Source organism: Rousettus aegyptiacus, unplaced genomic scaffold, assembly GCF_014176215.1.
Source record: "Rousettus aegyptiacus isolate mRouAeg1 unplaced genomic scaffold, mRouAeg1.p scaffold_m13_p_1, whole genome shotgun sequence".
NCBI lineage: Eukaryota > Metazoa > Chordata > Mammalia > Chiroptera > Pteropodidae > Rousettus > Rousettus aegyptiacus.
Genome location: NW_023416284.1, coordinates 93071568 through 93093294, shown reverse-complemented (window position 1 = coordinate 93093294; position 21727 = coordinate 93071568). Strand labels below are relative to the sequence as shown.

General features: G+C 49.4%; 1 protein-coding gene across 5 annotated transcripts in view; it reads right to left on the bottom strand.

The window, feature by feature from the left end:
* Positions 1-16552, bottom strand: part of SCUBE3 (signal peptide, CUB domain and EGF like domain containing 3) — a 37168-nt gene extending 20616 nt beyond the window's left edge. For 3 of the 5 annotated variants that reach the window (XM_016146918.2, XM_016146917.2, XM_016146919.2), the window contains exons 1-3: positions 15945-16552; positions 3061-3183; positions 1935-2060 (exon numbers count right to left, since the gene is read on the bottom strand). In XM_016146918.2, coding sequence (XP_016002404.1) covers positions 1935-2060; positions 3061-3183; positions 15945-16029 — 334 coding nt within the window. In that variant the 5' untranslated portion in view covers positions 16030-16552. The remainder of the gene's footprint in view (positions 1-1934; positions 2061-3060; positions 3184-15944) is intronic. The other 2 variants (XM_016146916.2, XM_016146921.2) reach the window with 1 other exon arrangement.
* Positions 16553-21727: the final 5175 nt, after the last annotated feature.

Genomic DNA, 21727 nt, shown 5'->3' with positions numbered 1-21727 from the left:
TCCCACTTTAATGCCTTGACTCCATGTATATGCTATTTACTGCCCTCTCAAGTCCATAGCCCTTCTCAGTTTTCCTTGGCCCAGGAAGCATGAGGGAGATTGGTCCCCACATGGAACAGCTAGAATCTGGGTTCCTGAGGGCTTCATCTGCTCCCCTCTTCCCATCCTCTCTGCTGAGCTCCGAAACCCTGACCTTTCTCCTTCTGGCCAAGGGCCAAGGGGCCCGAATCCAGCAGGCTCCTGCCTGAGAGAGGCACCTGTTAGGAAAGCCACGGCGCTATACTTTCCTTTGCCTTGTTCTTGTCCTTACCTCTCTGTTGTTACACTCCTGACATCCCTGCATTCCCGCTCTTGCCCCATCCCACAGTCCACCCGTCTTTGTTCCCTTCTATTCCAACCTCATGACTTTCCTACTCTAGCTAAGTTCTTTCTTCCAATTCTTTCTTCCAGACCCACTGAAGACATAGATGACTGACTCAGGGTTCGCCTAAAAGCCAAAGACAGGGTTGAGATTTTGAATTCTAACCTTAGGGTTAGGGTTATATAGACCTTTGCAACCCCTGACCCCTTCCATACCTACTTGGTTTCTTATCCTTCAAGTTGGTTTTATAAGGAAACAAGACTTAATGAGAATTGAGGGCCTAGGGAGGTCAAAGGCGACCAAAGAAATCAGAAGCTGATGTTCACAGTCCTGTAGGCAACTCACTGTCCTGGTCCAAGTGTCGCAGTTTCTTTTTCTGAAGGAGTTCCCAAAGAGGCCCTCACAGGTGACTGGGCAGACAAGAAATGGGGTCCTTCTCTGGTAGCTACAGTGGTAAGTGAGGTGGCCGGGGCTGAGGGTAAGGGCCCAGCAGGGATCGGGGTTTAGAAGCCTGGGTTGGGGGTGGAAACCTATAAGCCAAGGATGGAATGTGACTAGATTTAGAGGCTGCTCTGTAGTAAGGAGGCTCTCCTAGGCCAAAGGGACCTCAGATAATTCATCTGTTTAGTCAGGTGGGACTGGGGAAGCAGCCTAGCCTGCTTTTCTGAGCATCATTTCTCTTGCTTCTATTCCTTTCCTGGTCTTCTATTCTTCTAGTATCCTATATTTGTTTTGGGACCAGAGAGAAAGAAGTTGGGGAATGATGCCCAGGGTTCACACCTCAAATCCTTTTCTGCTATGGTCTTCAGTTTTTCTACTTGGGGAAGAATCTGACATGGTCCCAATAATTTTCCAAATGATAGATACCAAAGTTGAGTTTAGTTCCCTAGAGATTCTTTTCTCTCTGATCTAGTTCCTGAGACCAAGGAGATCAGGTCGGATAAAGGCCTCAGAAGAGAGGAGAGGGTGAGCACCTGGAGACTGCAGAAAGAGCTGGGAGAAAACCAGCCTTTACAGTCAGAGGCTCCCTAAGGGACAAGGAAGCAGCAGCAGCAACAGCACCATCAAAGACATTCATCTTGGTTATTGAGCATCCACTATGTGCTAAGGATTATACAGAGCTCTTTACACATGTCCTTTCATGATAATTCACCCAGAAGCCCTTTGAATGTGATATTACCATGCCCATTTTAGAGATGAGGAGTTGAGATTCCCAGCGATTAGTCACTTCACCCAAGGCCCCACAGCTAGTAAGTGGCACAGCCAGGATCTGTCTGGAACCAAATCCCCTTCTCACCATGCTCCACCTGTATCTAACCCCACTACTGTCATCTCCTGGCCTTTGCCCTGGGAGCACTTTCTGGCAGCATCTTCTTAGATGTTTTTCATTCAGCAACAGGCTTATCTCGTCCTCAGTGCACAGTCTCAAAGAGAAGGCTGACCCCATTCTCTATTTTGTGGAAATGCAACTTTTTGGTCACTTTCCTCTCCTTGCCTGGGAAATGGGAAATGCTAAAAGCACCTTCTTCCCCGCGAGGCTGCCTCCCACCCACATCTCCTGTCCCTTGCTCACCCAGACAGTTGTGTCCATCATGTGCCAGGTGGAATCCATCATAGCAGGTGCATCGGTAATTGCCAGGGATGTTGACACAGTCGTGCACGCAACCTGCATTATCCTCTCGTTCACACTCATCCACATCTGTGGGCAAAGAGGAGCCGAAGCAGCTAGACCCACCTGTGTGCCCCTCACCATCGACCCCTGGGCTCAGCCTTGTGGTGGTTTTAAAAATATATATATATCACTGTGTGAGTGTGTTTGTGTGTGTGTTTACATAGTTACTTTCATAGCCTACAAACCATTTTGTATTTTATTCCTTTCATCTAAACTTAAGTCATAAACATTTTCATGTTTCCACCCAGTCTTTCTAATTACTACTATACGTGCTTGTAGAACATTCCATTGTGTTGCTATATCATAATTTGTTAATCCTTTTTCTCTATTGTTAGGTTCCTTCCATTTATTTCACTATCATAAATAATGCATCAAAGAATATTTTCTCCCCTATATATTGTTTCTTTGACTTTCCTTTGAATAAGTTTCTAAGAGTAAAATTCCTGGGTCAAAGGGTATAAATGCCTTTTAGGATTCCTGTTAGTATGACAAAATCACTTTTCGATTTATAATGTCGGCAGGAATTAACAAGTACTCTGTCCACTGAAATCTTATCAACACTGAAGGTCGTAAATTTAAAACAACATCTCAAGACTGCTTTAATTTGCATTGCTTTAATTATGAGAGGAAGGTGTGCTTGTTTACAATGTAAATTTTCCCTGGGATAAACTGTTCTCATCCTTTGTGGGCATGGTGTAGAGGTCTAAAGATGGAGATTCCAACATCAGGGAACTTCAGGCCTCAGTCTCGTGATTCTGATCTCCCACTCAGCCCAGTTTGTCTGGCCGTGGACTGTTCCAACCAGGGCTTCAGCCAGCCTATATGGTGCCTTTGTGCAAATTAGAGAATGGCTCCCTCTATGGAAAGACATAGTTCCACCCCACCCCCTTACCCGCCAACCTCTATCCCCATGCCCGTCGGGACTGCAGGCCTTCACGTAATGCACAGTGTGGCCAACGGCGGGCCGCAGCCCTGGTTTCCCCTTCTCAGGAGGGTCTGCCTCCTCCAGGTGCCCACCCGGCCTCACCTTTGCAGTGTTTACCATCCCCTGTGTAGCCAGACTTGCAGATGCACTTGTACGACCGTTGGGTGTTCTGGCAGATAGCATCGATGTGGCAGTTGTCGGTCCCCTCCACACACTCATCCACATCTGCCAGGGGCACAGAGAGTACATGAGACCCTCCGTGGTGCCTCCTGAAGAGTGTCTTGAAGGTGGTTCCCCAGGGGCAAAATCCCTTCTCCTCTAAAATAAAGACAGTGACCCCTCCAGAAGCAGGTGCTTTCCCACACCCCCGTGATTTCAGGTGGCTAGCCTCTGTAATTTCAGGAATTCGGAAAGAACCCTCACTTCCCTCAAAAATACTTAATCCACAATGACAGCTAACATTCCATCATTTGAAATACTCTTTGATTTAAAAACAAATAAAAACCCTTGGATTGGACAGCATACTTAAATTAACTTGATCAGAAATATTCAACCTAGTGTGAATTAGTCTACCTTCCTTAGGAGCAAGCTTAGAGGGAGAGGGAAGAGAAAAGGCATGGGGACAGTAGCTTCTCGGAAAGGGGCAGGGTCCAGCAGCCATTGGTGATTAGAAGAGGAAGGGAGACAGGGCATCTGAGAAATCATCTGCTTCGCAAATCTGCTTGAGACCAGGCCTGCTTTCACTTGCCCTCCATGGCGCCAAGAATCTTCAGAAGAAAGAAGCTCCATCCTGGAAGATTTCCTTGGCTCCTGAGCCGTCAACACCACAGGGTCCAGGAACTGGCGGGGGCCAGCACCAACAATCTGAAGTCCAATTAAGTGCAGCCCTTGTGGCTCTCCTGCTGACTAAGGCAGACTCATCCACCCCGCCACCAATGTCTGGTGCTCTGCTCTCTCTTGGCCCTCGCTCTGACTAGAGGCGCTACTCACAAAGCTATGCTGAAGGATGAGGCCACCCAAGATCTAGCAAAAAGAGGATGGTTCAGAAAGGACATAGTAAAGAGAATCATTTATTGCCTTTGGGCAAAAGGCTCTAATTTCTGAGGTAATGTTAATGGTGTCCCTAAAGCTGAACTGAAATAAAGAAAAACGTTTCATTCAGTTGCCAATGCTTTGTCAGATGTCTGTGAAAGGTACTATACTGAAGGCTGTGGATGCTCCGAGGCAACTGAGCCCACCCAAAAGGAGAGACAAATAAGTAACATGAAGCAGGACGTGGTTACGTGCCGTGAAGCATTAGAGATGAGGTGAGTGGGTGCTTGCTTAACCTTGGCTACACGTTAGAGAGCCACCCCCAGAGATTCAGGTCAAGTAGTCTGGGCTGGGGCCTGGCCATCAGTATTTTTCTAAAGCTCCTCAGGTGAATCTGATATGTATCCAGGCTTGAGAACCTCTGTTAAAATGACGATCAGAGGAAAAGAGACTATTTCTAGCTGCAAATCGGGAAACCCAAGATAGTGTATAAGTAGCAATCTGCAAGTAAAAAAAATCAAGACCTAACTTCGAAGTGTGACCTGTGGACCTTAGAATTGCCTGGCTTTGTTAAAATGCAGATTCTTAGGCCTTATCACTGACCTATTGAATCCAGATCCTTAAGGTGCCTATTTTTTACCGAATGAATGGATGAGTGGACCAGTAATCATTCCAATTTATAGACCCTCATAAGTCCTAGCTTGAAACAATGAACTGTCCTCTGTTTTCATATTTCAAGAAGTACTTTAGTGGGGTAGGATTGAGGAAGCTTCCTGGAGCTGAGAAGTGAAATTTGGAAGACTGCCCCCAAACACCCTGCCTCAAATCTTTTGGGGTTCTTTTCAGCTCTGCACTCTATACTTCAACCCTCTTGGACTCCTCTGCAGCAGTCCACAGTGGCCCCCTGATTCTAATTGCTATAATTCACAATTATTCTTCACCTCACTCAGGCCCTGCAGTCATGATGTCTGCCCGCTGGCCTTACACTGGGAAGTCATCCCAAAGTGAGAGAATAGAGAAGGAAAATGGAAGACTAGTTCAGAAGAGAGGGCAAGAGGATCTCTGTTGATAGTAAGAGGCTGAGTGGAGAATGAGTTTGTCCAGCCAATGAGGAGAAAATGGTACTAAGAAATGTACTATCTTAGAAAGATCCTAGGCTCTGGAACCAGTCAGGCCCAGATTCAAGTCTAGATCCACCGCTCCCTAGGGAGGTTTTTCTGATTCCATCATTTCTTCCTCCTTAGAATGGAGATGATAATACTTCCTCATGAGAATCTGTTAACAATTGATGAGATAATTTGTGTAAAGTGATAGAGTGTCTTGTAAGTAGTAGCTCCCCCATATATGGAAGCTTGAGATGCTAAGTATTAAATCACTGGTTCAAACAACAGATGCTTGAGGACTGTGCCATGTAAGACGGTGGACACTGGGCACATGTGGCTATTTACATTCAAATTAATTTAAAATTCAGTTCCTTGGTTACAGTAGCCACAGGCAAGTCCTCAACAGCCATGTGTGGCTAATGGCTATCATAGTGTTCAGCACAGATATGTAACATTTCCAACACCCAGGAAGTCCTATTGGATAGTGCTGCTCTAGGAGTTCTGAAAAAGAGATACGCCTGGGCCTGGGTGGACGCAAAAAACTTCCCTAGGAATGGGGTTCAAGTTGGGTTTCAGAGGCTGGACAAATGTAAGACAAAAGAGTAAAGAGGAAATATCTAGAGTGGTTAAATGTGTAAAGAAAGACAGGGCACCCAGAGTTAGTCCTTATTCTGTGTCCCCATATTTAAACATGCCCTCCACAGTGGGGAAAAATATTTTTAAACAACTAATTCCAAACTTGAAATGGCTTGAGGTTTAGTTTTATATGTTCTTGTTGGGTCCCTGGAGGAGAAAGGACTAGATAATCACCTCCTTCCCTGTGGTAACCCTTGGGAGTCTTTGAGGCAGGCATGAGGCATCAAACAGTGACTAATTATCATCCTGTTCATCCCGCTCGGAGCTCTCTTCTTCTGTGTTCCTCCATCCCTTCCCCAGCAACCAGCAAGGTGACCTGGAAACTCATCTGGAAACGTCTCCTCTAGGCCATCTCAGAGGTAGATGTCTGTCTCTGCAGAGGCTGGTGCTTGGCTAGGGTCTGCATCCGGCTCTCTGGGCCCCCCAGCTCTGGCTTTTGCCTCTAATTCAGTGCCCACCATTACTAGGGCAGATCCTGAGGTTAACTGCAACTAGCCCAAGCTTCCTGACAGAGGCTTTAGACCCTTCCAGCAACTGGGCTTTCTGTGCCATTTAACCTCTCTCCCTCATCTCTCTGCTCACAATGCTTATCCCTCTCCAGCAGGGTCTTTGTGCTCTGGAAGACTTTATCTCCTCCCTATTCCCTCTATGGCAACTAACCATTCTACCTCTTTTGACACATTCACACATATCTCATTCTTCACAGTTAAGATGCAGTCCTCTTTTCTCTTCTAGGCCACACTGAGCCCAGCTTCCCAAATCCGGTTCAAAACTGTCTTCCCCAAAGCTCTTCCTGGTAAAACCCTATTCTTCATGAGTCTCTGGTCCTAGGGGACTCAGTTTGCCTCAGCTCACTTAACAGCTATTGCCGAGTCGCTCTGCTAAGGCTTTAAAGCCATCCTGTGTGCTACGTTCCACTTTCCTCGCTGAGGAAGGGACCCTTCAACTATTTGGATGGAATCTTTCAAAGCAGAACAGGCCTAAAACAGAGCTCTGAAATAGGGCCCCAAACTATATCCAGCATCTCCTCCTTTTGCCAGTTCGTTCTCTCAGAGTCCCCTCCCACCACATCTGCCCACCCACAAATTGTCCATACAGGGATCCTGTCAACACCTATGGGCACAGTCTCATCTGAGCTCATTCTCTCAGGGTAAAGGTGTTTACCAGCCGGCATGACAAACCAGTTGATGCTGTTGGGCAAAGATTGCTTTAGACTAGGAGTTCTCAACACTGGCTGCACACTGAGATTCCCTGGGGACATTTTAAAAAGTGCAACTATTCAGGCACTCTCCTTGAGTAGCTGTGTCAGGATTTCCAAGGTGAGGCTGGCCTGCTGTTCTGTCTTCCTTTTCCCGACTCAGGTAATGTGAATAGATTCGTTGCTCAAGCTGGGAAGAGACTGGGGCAGCGACATGCCAGAGTGTTTGACAAAGGGGGTTCTGGAGTGATATAGTGTCAAGTTCAAATGCCACCTCTACCCATGGTTGTGTGGTCCTGGGCCAGCCTCTGAACTCACCTGCTTCCTCCTCCGTAAATGAGAATCCTAATAACAGTACCTCCTCAGGGGACTGCCATGAGCATCAAATGAGTTAATACTTATCAAGTACTTACTTAGCACAGCAGTGCAGGCATTTAGTAAGTGCTCAATAAAGGTCCACTATTTTTAGTTCTAACTTTCTACTCAGTATCCTTTCTGAATCCCTCTCTTCCCCACTTCCTCTTATCGAAGACCCATTTCAAGGCCTGGTGTGGGGAAATGCAGCACCAGGGGAGCATGTGATGGGTACAGGAACTCTGCGGGGAAACATCCTTAAAGATACATGCTCCATTGCCTACTCCACCCCATTGCTGGGAACTGTCCAAGGAGGAGGGTGAAGTGGGTCAGGAACCAAAAAAGTGCGCTCTATAATTCTCTGTGAAGACTTTTCTTTTGTGCCCCTACCTAACCCCTGGCATTAGGCTGGATCAAAAGCTGAATTGGGGAAGAGTGGTGGCTGCAGAGATACTACAGATGAGCCAAGACCTCCCTGCCTCGCCCTCTCCTGGCATGAATGCACAGGTTTGTAACTGTAGCAGCTTTTCCCTGCGCCATCCTACATTTCTTCTGGATTTGCTTCAGTGCTGAGCAGAATGCTCCAAAAACTCTGCTCAATGTAGGGAGGTAAGGTGGAATGGGCTGGGGGATATGAAAGTTAGAGGGCCGACCAGAAAGGGTGGATTATGATAACATAGGCAGTCCTAAGATTCCCGTCTGAGGATAGGGAAGCAGGAGGATCCCTAAGGAAACACTTGATCATTTCAAAATTTTTCCCAGGTTGGCTCAGGAATAACAACAAAGGGAAATGAGCAGGAATGCAGATTGCAGATAAGCAGATCCCCTAGGCAGAGTCTTCCACCTTTATATTACCACAGGCAGTTACCTAACCACCTACAGGGTTGGGAGTAGTTATGGGCAAATTTGCTGGGCCCAATGAGGTCTAAAGCAGCCTGCCTGCTGTCCTAATGCACCCACATGCCTGTGACGCCCTTTTTGCCCCAGCCAGGTTAGTCCAGGAAGTCTGGTGTGCCTACCTTACTCTCTTCTCGTTCAATGTCTTAAAATCTCACCCATCATTTGAGGACCCAATTCAGGTGCCACTGCTGAGAAGCTACCAATTGCTGTTCCAGTCTTCTCTGATGTACTATTTCTCTTAACTCCTAAGGCTTTTACTGTCAGGTTCTCTGATCACCTGACCAATTACTATCTTGTAATGCCTCTTACATGCTACCTTGTATCATTGTTTAGCTTTTAGCTTATGTGTATTATCTTCCTACTGAAACTGTAAGCTCCCTGAGGCCATGGCTTCTGAGTCTTTGAAACATACACAGCAGGTAGAAGAGTTAAGCATATTCATCCAACCATTCAACAAACAGTTACTGAGCATTTACAGCATGCCAAGCACTGTGCTAGGTGATGGGCACTCAGCAGTGAATAAGACTATTATATTGAAGGCATTTAGTATATATTTGTTGGATGGATAGATGGGTTGATGAGTGAATGGTTGAGGTCTATATTTGTGGCATTCTCTCTGCTCCGGGTTACCACAGAGAAAAAGTTTCCTTTTTTCCTGTGACCCTAGGAAAAAATAACTGTTCTAGGTAGAGGAAGTTTAGTCTTAAGAGTAGGGAGACAGGAAACTCTGAGAAGGGAGGATTCCTACTTAAAGGTACCCATTTGGTGATGCTGAGTCCAGAAGAGACTGGGACCAATAAATCTAGGACAGGATTCCTAGGGAATCCTATGGAATGCACAGGATCTCAGGGGCTTCAGATGTTACTTGCGGTTGTTCAGGGGCTTCTTCTGAGCATCCTTGTCAGATTGATGTTCCCCAGCTTCAGCGCTAACGCCTGATGACAGGACACCAGGGGCCACTTGAGACTAGTGTTCCTTTGCTGGTCCTATCGGTTCCCTTATCTTTTCCTCCACGTTGCCTCCCACATCTAAGTAACATCCAAGTAGAACCAGCCCAGGCTTTAGCCATGACACCTTAACCTGCAGTATGTGCACACGTACCTGCACATGTGCATATTTACTCTACCTCTTGATCAAAAGACCAACTAGGGAAACTGGCAGAGCCAGGCTTCCCAGCACCAATATATCTTCCCTACCTGGAACGGGGACTCTGTTACCTTTGCTGAAGCCTGGGCACATCCTCAGCCTGGATACAGACTAGGCAGGGGTGAAGGAGGCCTGGAAAGAGTCCCTGAAACCACGCGGATGACTCCATAGAGAGAAGACAGAGCACTTTCTTTTTTTTTTTTTTTTTTTTAAAAAGTACCCTTCCCTCTTATACAAGTTTGGCCTGCCTGACTGAAGAGCCAGGAAAAGCATTTGGTGGTTGGAGACTGGAAGGGAATGGGGCTGACCCTGAGAGCCTTGTCACCCATCGGGGGGCCCTGACTGAGTTTCCCTCTGAAGGCCCACCTGATCCCTAATCCAGCTCCTTGCTCACTTGAATGTACCATTAAATAGACATGAATTTTCTCCTTTTCAGTGTGGACTAAATCAACAACCGTGAGTCAGAGGCCTTTCGAGGATGAGTAGGGCAAGAGGTGGTGGAGGCGGGAAGGAAAGAACAGAACATCAGAGAGGGAGAAGCAGGGAGGCAGGTAGTGGGCAGGGGCAGGTTCCAGTTTCATCGTGATCATTCTTATCAATCTAAACTGGTGGAAAAATAACAACATAAAGAACGATGATGTCACATGATATATAATGCCATTAAGTGTGTAGTGATGTCACGTGATATATAATTCCATTAAGTGTGCAAAGTTCTTCCGCGTAGGTTATTTCATTTGGTTCTTGAATGGTCCTGCCTCTCATTATATAGATGAGGCACAAGCCCGGAGAGGGTATCTCGGGAAAGAGCAAACAGCTAGTGAGGACTCAGGACCAGTGCTCCCAGGCCAGTGCTCACTAACTACACACTGTCTTCTGTAAACACTGGAGGGAGGAATCCACACCTTAACTGTTGTGCCTCCTCCCCTCCAACTCAGCTCAGTTCAGCATGAAACAAACATCCAATACACAACCATGGAATTGCCCGGTAGGAAATCACAGTGGGCATGCAGATGTCCTGAGGCTCTGGGCCTGGGGCAGCGGGAGGAAGGCAGGGCTGCGTGACACACAGGGAAGGAAGGCGACACCAGGCACCACGGTGGGCACAGACAGCGTCGCAGTGAGGAAGGGGTGGGCAGCGCCGCAGTGGGCAGGTGTCTCCTGCCCTCGGATTCACTATGCTGGGCCAAGCAGCTGGTTAGAAACAAAAACAAACACCAGGGATACAGGTTCCTGCTGTTAACAGCTTCAAACCGCCAGAGGAAAACTCCAAATAAATATAATTAGAAACCTGTAAAAACGTCCTCTCTGTAAACCTGCTCCCCAGGGTCTACCTTTTAAGCGCCCCCCTCTTTTCCCACCCCACCCCCAATGCCCACATATCCTGACACTCCTCACCCAGGGATTCCTAAATCTGGTTCCTTGTTCTGGATCTTCCCTCCACCCCAGTAGCTTCTGCCCAGGTCTTTCCTCAGCTTGTCACCATCAGTGACCAGATGTCAACAGCTGCTGGCCTGGGGTTCTAAAATCCATCCCCACCCTCCCCCCAAGTTCTCTAGGGCTATGGTTGCAGCCACAGGGAAACTGTAGGTAAGGGAGCCACGGCGCCCTTTTAGGTCATCATTCTGCCTATGGGGCCAAATCCAAGCATCCAATGGCAACTACAAAACGGTTTGAAAAGAGGAGATGTCTAGGTTGGAGCAGAAGGCAGGGAGCCAGTCTTGGAGCTGAGAATATACAGTGTGGGAGCAAAAGCTGGGGCCCTGGGGCCTCACCCAGATAGTATTCCATTTCCAGAGCACAAACACTTAAGCTCCGTTTACCCACGCTGCTGGGTGTACGTACGTTCACACATCGACGCACTTGTTCTGCAGAGGCTCTTTCCAGGGGGCAATATCCCACTTAAGGACAGAGGAAGAACTATCAGGTACTTGGGGCCCCAGAAAGGAAGAGTAGCCAAGTGGTGCAGACTTGGACAGGGAGCAGTGGAGCAGGGTCTGGGGAGAAGAGGGCCTGAGACTCAGGTGAGAAGCCTGGGGAGGCCGGGGGCAGGACCCAGGCTCGCTATGGTGTCTTCTACCTTCAGCATGAAGGCTTTCGATGATGTGCAGAGCCTCAGCTGAGAGGGACACTGCTGATACTCTAGTCCATTTTACAAGTGAGGAAGAGAATTTCAATTATTTCCTCAGAAGTTCCAATCCTGAGGCTCTGCATTTACCTCAACCCACTGGCACTATACTCCCTTCCCCATGCCATTTGAGGCTTGCAATAGGTGGGCATGGGCAGAGGAGAATGGCCAGTCTGGTGACAGAGAGGCCATTAGGGGAGAGGTTGAGGGTCTATGTCCCCTCTTAGCCCAGGCGACTAGCTCCTTTACCCCTCAAACATCCCTGGATTGTCAGCTGTGTTTTCCCCCCAAAGACCAGCAAGTCCCTCTGCTTCCAGACTCCTGTCTTATAACTGAGCCTGAAGAAGCTGTCCCCAGGTCTGGGCCTCTTGTGGGCACTGCCAGCCTCAGAGCAGCTCTACAGTTTCCAGCCCTGACAGGGACTCTTTCTTATAAGCGGTCATGCGCTAGGGGTATAGGACATCAAAAGAGGCCCACACCCTAACACTAGGAGATCAGAGCAGGGGGCAGGGAATGGAGTGAGTTCAGGCAGCGAGATCTTCCACCTCCATCTTCTCAAGGGGGTCTACAGCCATCCGTTCCTTTCCTCTACCCCAGTTTAAGGCACTGGACCAAGTCAATCCACTTCTTTACTTCTCCAATGAAAACAAAATGCACATTGCCCAGCTTCCTTTTTCCTCTTATAGGAGTGTGCACACATGCATGCGAGCGCGCGTGCGCGCGCGCGCGCGCACACACACACACACACACCCCCTGACTCACACGTGTGCACGCTCACACATCCCAGTGAATGCACACCTCACATTCCCAAACTCACACCCAGGGCCCGCTCCTTTTACAACAGGTCTCAGCTGCGGACATCTCAAACCAGTTCCCATGCTCTCCGATTCCTGAAGGTTTCAGAAAATAATCTCATTTAGGGGTTCTTTCTCTGCCTGTAGTAATTCTGGCTTCCTGTGTCTCTTCTAGACCCCTCTCTCTTATTCCACCCTGCAGAGACTCAAGGAGATGAGGGGTAAGAAATGGAAAAGTTCTCCCTCCTCGGCTCTCCCCCCACCCCCCAGGGACATGTCACTGAGAGAAGAGAGGTCAAAGGGATTCCTGAGGAATTTCTAAGCAGTCCACCCCCTTTTCTACCCTCTGGAAAAGGTGGGGCGGGGGTGAGGGGCTTAGAAGGAATTGATTGGAGATCAGGCTCCACTAGTGAGGGGGACTGACTCTCTCCCCAGTGTGGCCTGGATGGGGCACAGGCAATACCCAGCTGCCCATGGGGCCACCCTCACCCGCTGACACGGTTATGGTTTTCATTTCATATTTTGGAGGGAGGGGCTAGGAGGAACAGTCCCCTCACTGTAAGAGCTGGCCACAGGAGCCCAGGGAAGCGGGGAGGAGAGGAAACTGCCACATTAAAGAGGAAGAGAGGGGTGGGGGAAAGAAAGAGAGAGACACACATACACCCAAACAGAGACCCGGAGAGACGCATGGAGACAGAGAGACACTGTTTGCCGTCAGATGAACGCTCTCGGTCCCAGGGATGGTGTTACTTGGAAACTCTAAATACGTGACTTTATCAAGATTCTATCCCTAACAGAGGAGAGAAAAACAACCAGGTAAACTAAACGGCCAGGCTGGCTCTCGCTGAGCCCCTCCTGGGGGACAAGTTTTCCCCGGAGGCCAAGAGACCTTTCATTCAGCTGTAACCTGAGCCCTACACCAGGATTAGGCTTTTTTAACCATCTGCACCACCACCCCCTGCCCCCCCCCAAAAAAAAAGCAAATTAATGCTTTTAAGTTAACAATTATCTTGGTTATCCAGTCCGTCTACTTTAAAATACACAGACAGGCACTTGAAAAACACTCAAAACCATGTAACCTCATGCTCACTCACTCCTAGTCACACAATCTTACCCACCCACTCATACACACAGTTCTCAAAGGCACTACAACATCCATATTCACACTTAACAACTAAGTCACAATAGACACAGGCACCTAGCTGTTTCACATGTGGGTGATCCTGGTGAACCTCACATACATACACACACACTCATTCACCTGTATACTCAGGGCTCCCTTCCTTATCTGTCCCCATTTCACAACACTTGGTTCTCCCTCTGGGGAATCTCTGGAGAAAAGGAACAGAGATCCAGAAATCCAGAGGAATAGTAACTGTGCAAGATACTTGCCAAGGGTATTTGTGTTTTAAAGAACTGCTAGAGCTTCATTTAAAAGCATGTGGCACTGAATGCACACTTTATGGTACTAGTGATACTTAGGAGATATGTTTGGGAGCAAGGGATGTCCACGGCACTCTGCCTATGGGTAAAGCTGCCCTGCTTGGTCAGGACTTGTCCTTTTTGGAGCACCGACCTATAGATTAGGGGCCAGAGACATCCCTCTCACTCAGTAAACCTGTTAGTTGGTGATCTCTGGCAGACCAGGTTGATAAGTTTCCTGAATACCAGGGTCAAAAGTAGCTAAAATAACAGGCAGGCTTCGATTCTATGCCCAGCTAGACTCAGGATTCAGTAGGAAGGAAGATGCAAAACTAATTGCTGCCCAGTCAGAGCAAGTGTGGCCTGAATATGAGATAAGCAGAAGACAAAACTATTAGTCTGTAAGTTTCTTGAGGGCAGAGGCCGCCACTCTGGCTTTATTCCCACCCTATCCCCACCCCACAGCACCCAGCAGGGTGTCCAATGAAAGAGGGAGCCCTAGAGTACCTTGGAGGGACTCAGTCCTTCTGTCTCTGAATGATGATGAACTGATCAACCAGGCCTGAAAGCCTCGGCTTGATGGCACCTGTCCCTTCCAGGAGCCTCCATCTGTCCTGGGAACCCCCTTGACTATACTGGTTTTCCTGTACACCACCAGCCCCCTAGTCTCACTGGGCCTCTACAGACACTGGCTCCAACTTGAAAGAGGTCCTTATCTTGTCTCTAGATTACTGCATGAAATCTGTTCCTTCCTTCAGACTAAACTCCCTAGCTAATTCCATGTTATGAGTAAGTCAGCACGCACTACAAAAGACAGCTTTGTTTATGAAGACACAAGCAAATCCACAGTGAGAGAAGGGCTGCTCCCAGGCTGGGGGTGGCAGTGGTAGTGGGCTGTCTGGAACCAGGACTGGAGAAGAAGCAGTCTGGGGTTGAAAGGCGTGGGGGTGGGGTCTGGTATTTGACAGCTGAGGGTCTCTAGTGTTTTGGTTCTGTTAAAGGAAATGCTAGAGGAAGAAGGGGGTAGTGGAAGAGGCAGTGTTTTGGGAGAAGAGGATGGCATTGATATACCACCTTCTTTTTAACAGAGTGGGAGCCCATATTGTACAAAGAACAGCTTAGAAGTCAAGTGCTCAGGCTCTGGGACACAGCGACCTGACTGCCAGAGACTCAGGCTTCCCCAACTCCCAAGTTCAACTTTCTCTTCTGGCCCAGCCACCTCCACACCCCAGCTTGGCTTCAAGAGCCCCTGGGGATAACAGGCAGGGTCATATCCTCCTGGGCAAAGACTTGCCATGAGGAATTTTCTTTTTGTCCATATAAATCTCCTCCTGGGTAAGGACACGATGAGGGAAGGGTGCAGCGAGAGGTCAAGGGGGAGGGGTGGCTGTCCCCAAGAGAACTGTAGTCCACCAGCCTGGTTTCTGCTAGCACTGCCTTGGGACTGGTCAAGCAATGAGCCTGGGGTCAGGGATGGGGGCGGGAGGGCCTCCCTCTCTCTCTCTTTAATTCCTAGAGGGATCTGTCAGAGCTCCACCGCCTGGAATTTTACTTTGTTATTTTAATGCAATTCTGACCTGGAATTAAATGGAATTGGAAACCCAAGGCCTTAATAAATAAATATTATGATAAGAAATGAAAGCCATGCAAGACGAAAGATTTCCCCCCAAAGAGGCAGAAATGCAACATTCTTGCAGAGAGCCAGAGTCACAGAAATTTTTTTCTCTTCTTCAGCCCCAAACCATGCAGTGAGAGACAAATTGTTTTTTCCATAAAAGATGCTATTTTTCGTTAACATTTTTTCTACCGATAAGACAACTTCGAAATTTCTGTCTAACTTTTCACAAGGGTTGAGGGTGAGGGAAAGAAATCTATGGCAGCTGAAAAGTTTTCATTCTCAGTCTCTCCAGGCCACAAGTTTCCGGCAATGTTTGAGAGAGTAGAAGATTCTCATACTTTTGTTGGAGGACAAGAAGTCTTTCGAAGATGCTGCGGTGGCAGTGAAATAGGCAGACTTCTGAGGTGCGTGGTCACTTCTGCCCAGGGCCCCCCAAACTTCTCACTCATTCGTGCCGCCCCTGGCTCTTCCAGTCTTTCACCCGGGGCGCAACGCCCAGAGGTCAGGTCCCCAGCCGAAGAGTGCGGGTGCACAGTGCCCGGTCCTGACAGCGAGCAGCACGCTTCCCAGCACCTGCCCTGCCCCTTGGAAATCGCACCCCAGCCCTCGGGCCCCGCAGCCCCGGCAGCCCCGCGGCCGCGCGCCCCTCCTTCCTTACCTTGCGCGGCTTTGCTGTGCTGGGCGGCACGGGCGTGGACCAGCAGGACGAGCAGGCAGAGCCCGGGCAGGCGCCCCGAGCCCATAGCTGGAGCTACCCGCGGCCGGGCGGCCGGGGCGGGTCTCGCAGCCCCAGGAGGGCGGAAGCGGGCCGGGCCCCCGAGCGCCGGAGGGGGGAGGGGAGGGAGCGCCCCTCCGGGGCCGGGCTGGGGGCTGCGGGCGCTGGGCGCAGACCGCGGCGCCCTGGGCGGGAGGCTCCCGATGCTGCCGGCTTCTCCCGGCCGGACGCCGGGGAGAGCGGAGCAGAGAGCGCGACGAGGCGGGGGGCGCCCGGCGCTGCTGACGGAGGGGAACCCCCGCCCTCTCCAAGCCGGGCTCTGCTAGGGGCGGCGGCGGGGCTGCTCGGTACAATCCCACCCAATTCCCCGCTTCGCCGGGAGAGAGCTGCAGCCGGAGAGCGCGCAGAACCCGAGCGAGGGACCTGAGAAAGGGGAGGGGAAACGCAGAGCCAGAAACACGCCCTTTCTGCCTCTCTTTCTTCCTCTCGCTCTTTCTCCGTCTCTCAGGCTCCGTCTCTTTTTCTTCGCCTTTCTCCTCCTCCTCCTTCTCTTTCTCCTCCTCTCCTCGCTCCTTTTCGTTTTCTTCCTCCTCCGCCCCCCTCCTCCTCCGCCACCTCCTTTTTCGTGCTTTTTTTTTTCTTTCAAATGAGGCCTCGGCGCGGCGGCCGCTCCCCCTGCGCGCCCGGGCGCGGCGGCCCCCTCCCCAGGCTGCCGGGCCGCTGCCTGCAGGAATTTACAATCCGGCGCTGGGGGAGCGGGCCCGGTCTCCATGGAGACGGCTTCCCCGGGAGCAGGGAGGTCAGGCGCAGACCGCGCACAATCAATGGATCAATGCAAGCCCCGCTCGGCTCCAGACCAAACAGCACCGGGCTCCGGCTCGTCCTCTCTGCCCGTGGAAAGAGTGGGGGTTTAGGGTGCGCCCCCGCGCTCGCACGCGATGAGGGCCGTGCGATGCAGGTTTGCACGCACACCTCCGCGAGACAAAGAGAGCGCGGGGTGTCGGGGAGGCTGGGGCGGACAAGATCGCACGGGCACTCAAGCGTGCCCGCCACACAGCCCGACACGCGGAACACAGCCACATAGGACCTCGAAAACCCGAGACGCTCGACAACGGGGAGTAACGCCCTCCTAACTCCAGCACACCCCTCACCCTCTGGACTCAGTCCCCATTCCTAGTGCTGAGTCCGCTTTGACGGAGGACCAAGAGGAAAGTAGCGTTCTCCCCAGATAAAACTGCTGGCTCCAGAACCGACTCCCTTGCAGTTGAGGCCTTGGAGGTAGCCCACTAAGCCACCCTACCCACATAAACCTGGACTCACTGATGCTCTCAGCACAGGGGCAAAAGCTAACCTGCAGAGATATGCCTATGCGTGTAAATACAAAGACACAAATGCACAACGCACTCCTCCAAAACTGCCCTTGAAACGTCAAGATGTGGTCCTGACCAGTCCATTAACCCTTCATCCCTTCAGCTGCAGGGGTAGCAGAGGAAAGGTAAACAAGATTTTTAAAATTAGGGGCAAAGCGAACGGAAGGAGTTGTATCCCTGAACCATGAACGTCACCTCCTGATGTGTTTACCATATTTGCATCTTTTCTTTTTACATCCTAGGGGTAAGAGGAAAGACCTTTTGAAAGGTGGCGGGGGCTTTCCTGAAGTATGGAACCTCAGTCTGACTGAGGCTGTGTCAGGCTTCAGAGCCAAATTTCTGCAGGGAAGAGACCACTGGGACTCCAACTAACCTCATAGAGCCCTCGGAGTACCCAACAGGAAGGTACGATGACCAGGATCTCTCTGAAAATAACTATTCTTAGACCCTCGACACAAAGCCAGTCACATCGGCTGGGGTGACAGGCAGCTTTGTCAGAGACCTCCTTAGCCCCCAGGGAGAATTGAGCCCTTCCTTCTCTAGAGATTGAGTGGAAAAGTAGGAGGATGCAAACGCTTGAACATTCAGGTTTCTTGTCTTGGCTCTAATCTGGGACAAAGATTACCTTTGGGCAAGTCATGTATCAATGGGACTCAGTGTTCTCATCTAGAAAACAAGATGGTGGATTAGCTCAGTGGTGGAAAGGAGATAGTGCCCTGAAGAAGCCTGGGGGAGGAGGCTTAAGAACCCCTGCGTAGCGTGAAAGATGGTGGTTGGGATGGAAGCACGTAGATCATGGGAATGGTGTGGATGCCATAGAAAGTTTAGGTTAGATTATCTCCAAGGTCCCTTCCAGACCTGTCATTCTAGGACTTCCCTCCTTCATTCCATTGGCAAACCCCTCCCCTTGCGGCAGCTTTGCTTGGTGCCACCAATTATGTGCAAGGCTGGAGGACAAGTGCAAACTTGCCATCCTCTCTGCCCCAAACAAGAGAGTGATTTGAAAGAAAGAAAGAAAGAAAGAAAGAAAGAAAGAAAGAAAGAAAGAAAGAAAGAAAGAAAGAAGAAAAAAAGGGGGAGGGACGGGGGGAGGAGAGAGAGAGAGAGCGAATTATAGGTTGCCAGATGGTTTCTGATCTACATGGGGGCACAGGGAGAGAGCTGCAGAGCCCCTCAAAGTAGAGAAGGGAGAGCACACTGTTTCGTGCTTTGTTTTTGCCTTGCCTGGGACACTGGGGTGAGCTCCTCTGTGTCTCTAGGGAGGAGGGCTCCAGCCCACCCTGTAAACCACAGGTAAGGTAGCCATGGAGTATTCCGTAGGGGCAGATCAATAGTTTATCTTAGACCTTCTTTCTCTCCATTTCAGTATGATTTCCTGGTCCTCTAAATGTGTACATTGCCCTTGCTTGGAAGAAGGGAGGCTTGGATGGGTCATCCAATCTTAGCCACTATGCCTCTGGGAAGCTCAGTGTCTTTTACTCTAGTTCCCCACCCCCCTTTATTTTGCCAGCTATTATTTTGTCTGTTTCCTCTGCTCCTCTAGGACCAGGTGAATTTCCTCCACATCTGGGCAGAAGAGGAAGTCCCTGCCCTGCTCCCCACCATCCAATCTGGTTCCAGCCCACCTCCAGCCCTTCAGAGGATTCTGTAGGAGGAGAAGCAGGGCTGATACCATGGAGGCACTGTGAATTGGGGTGCTGGTCGTATTGTCCTCTGTCCACGTCTACAGAGACTCACGACTGGAGAGTGACTCAGGAAGATGACAAGGAATAACGAGGTGGCTCTCACAAGTGGTACTACAAAAGCAACAGCATATGCCATACCTTCACTGGCAGAGGCAGAATGTCCCTGGGTCCTCTGAGGCTCCCATACTCAACTCTCAGGCTGCAGTTTGCTTTCAGGCTTCACTTTCTTTCAGGGATACTTCTGACATTCATTTCATTCCAGTTTTTCCTGCAAATATCTAGAGAAAGGACTGGACTGGGGGCACCAATAGCTGATATATCTTGGTTCCGATCCTGCTTAGGGATATATCTACCAGGACTCCATCATGTGCAGGGACTTCCCCTCCCCTGCCAAGTCTCCTTCCATGAAACTTTGCTTTTTCTCTCTGCTCCTCAGCGTCCCCATCAAGCCAAGTGACCCCCACCTTAACAGGCAGTACAGTCTAATGGAGAACATGTACATATTGGAACCAGACCACCCCAAGGTCAATGTCAGGCCTGACCATTTTCCAGCCATCTATCTATTCTTAGTGCATTATTTCACTCTCTGAGCCTCAGCTTCATCATCTAGAAAACGGGTATGTCAAACAACCTGGAAGATGAGGTGTACAGCACTATCTCACTGTATGGGCTCTTGAGTAAAGTAAACTTGCAGTTCAAATCTCAGCTCTGTTACTTTCTAGCTGTGTGTCTTCAGGTAACTTACTCAGTTTTCTCTTCTGACAATGGGAATGAAAATACCCACCTCATGGGGTTTTGGTGTTAATTAAATGAGATAATGAATGAAAAACTCCTGGTACACAGTAGGCATTCAATAGGTGCTGGCCATTGTTATTTCCACTTTTTCTCAGACGGAGCAAAGGCCACGGTGTTTGACAATAAAAGTTAAGTAGTGTCTTATCCCAGGCCAGACTTGACGTCATTGGTGTGAATGCAGTCATCCTGACCACCCCCAATATGTTCCTATCTGCCACACATTCCTACTGAGAAGGTTCCAAGAATACCATGCATTCCAGCACACTGCCCCTGTCTGCAGCAGCACTTCCAAGTTGGAGAGTTAGAAGGAAACTCACCTGTCAGGAAGGGTAGCTCCAGAATTCCTCTTTCCCTACTACCTTGTACCTCCTACTCTGCCTTATAAAGGTGCTCTGAGACACAAATTAGAGCTCATAGCTACCATTTACTCAGTACTTTCTATGTGCTGGGAAAACCATCGTAAGCCTATCCAGCAAGAACTGTGATCCCCATTTTGATGATAGGAAAACTGAGGCTCAGGTAGGTTGACCCACCCAGACGGACTGACTAAGAAGAGACAAAGCCAGGACTTGGGCCTAAGCCTGACTCTGAAGCTTGTATACTGCCTCCATTTTCTATCCTGTCTTCTCTAAATCCACAGAGACCTAACACATTCTTGCTACTGTTCCGGGTTAATCATTTGGGACAGGTTGGAATGTGTGGCAGACTAGCCCCTTCACACGAAAGAGGTAGTAGAAGAGTGCCTTTGCTCTGGAGGATAAATAGGAGTAGGACTTCAGAAGACTAACCATCACGTTTGTGTGATGATGTGAAGTTACACATTTTGCCCAAAGTCACACAACATATAATTTAAGAGGCAAAGCCAGAAGCTGAATTCATGTCTCCCATGACTTCTGTCTCCTGGATCAGTGAGTACTCCTTAGCCTGTACCCTCAGGGCTGCCAGTCCACCCCTTTCAGCTCTAGCTCTTCCTCTTCCTAATGATTTGATCAACCATGAGTTCTTCCATCAAGTGGCATAGGGTATTTATCTCATTCCCTCCCCTCAATATGCACTGACCCCCTAGGATGTACAAAAGACAGAGAAAATGTGATCTCTGCTCAAAAAGACGTATCAACACCAGCATATGATTCCAGACCCCTCTGCATCAGAAGGTGAATCCCCCAAATGCCAAGCTTTACCAGGAAGGCAAGATTTACATGTGTAAACCAGACTATCTGAATGTGGTATCAAGCAATTCATTCAGAAAGTGCCACAGAAAGTCAGAGGGAAAAGAAGTGATCATCTAGAAATGATCTATGAATGAGGAGGGATTTGAGGTAAGTTTTGATGACACTTAAACAGAAATAGACAAGATAGAAATATAAAGGAAAATCAGTGCTTAACAGATGGAGAGAGAAAAAAGAGAACAGAGCAATAACGACAACAACAACAAAAAATAGAAGAAAGGAGGGGGACGGGGAATCGTACTAGGTCAGTAGACAGGTAAATCCTGGTCGGTCCTGGTTTCCCCCATTTCCAGGATGAGTCAGGTTGAGTCAGGATAGGCAGAGGATTGAAAGCACACTCTCTTAAAGTCTGTTCTGGCCCTGGGATTCTGGGAGTAACTTGCTCCAAGGCCCTCAGTCTTCCTTTACAGAGAGGTCCATTGGCAGCCCTGCCAGGACTTGGGGAAGGGTAGCCTGGTTTGAGCTGCCCACACCCTTTCCAGCCTCTCCTTTAGCCACTTAGGTGACCTCCTTGGCCCCTCCTTGGACCGTCACATCAGTGTCCTCCCAGTCCTTCCTCCCTGCTCATCCCCACACCTGAGTCACTTTGCCACCTGCTTGCTCCCCACCTGTTCTCTGGCTGCTTCCACGAAGGAAACAACTATCTG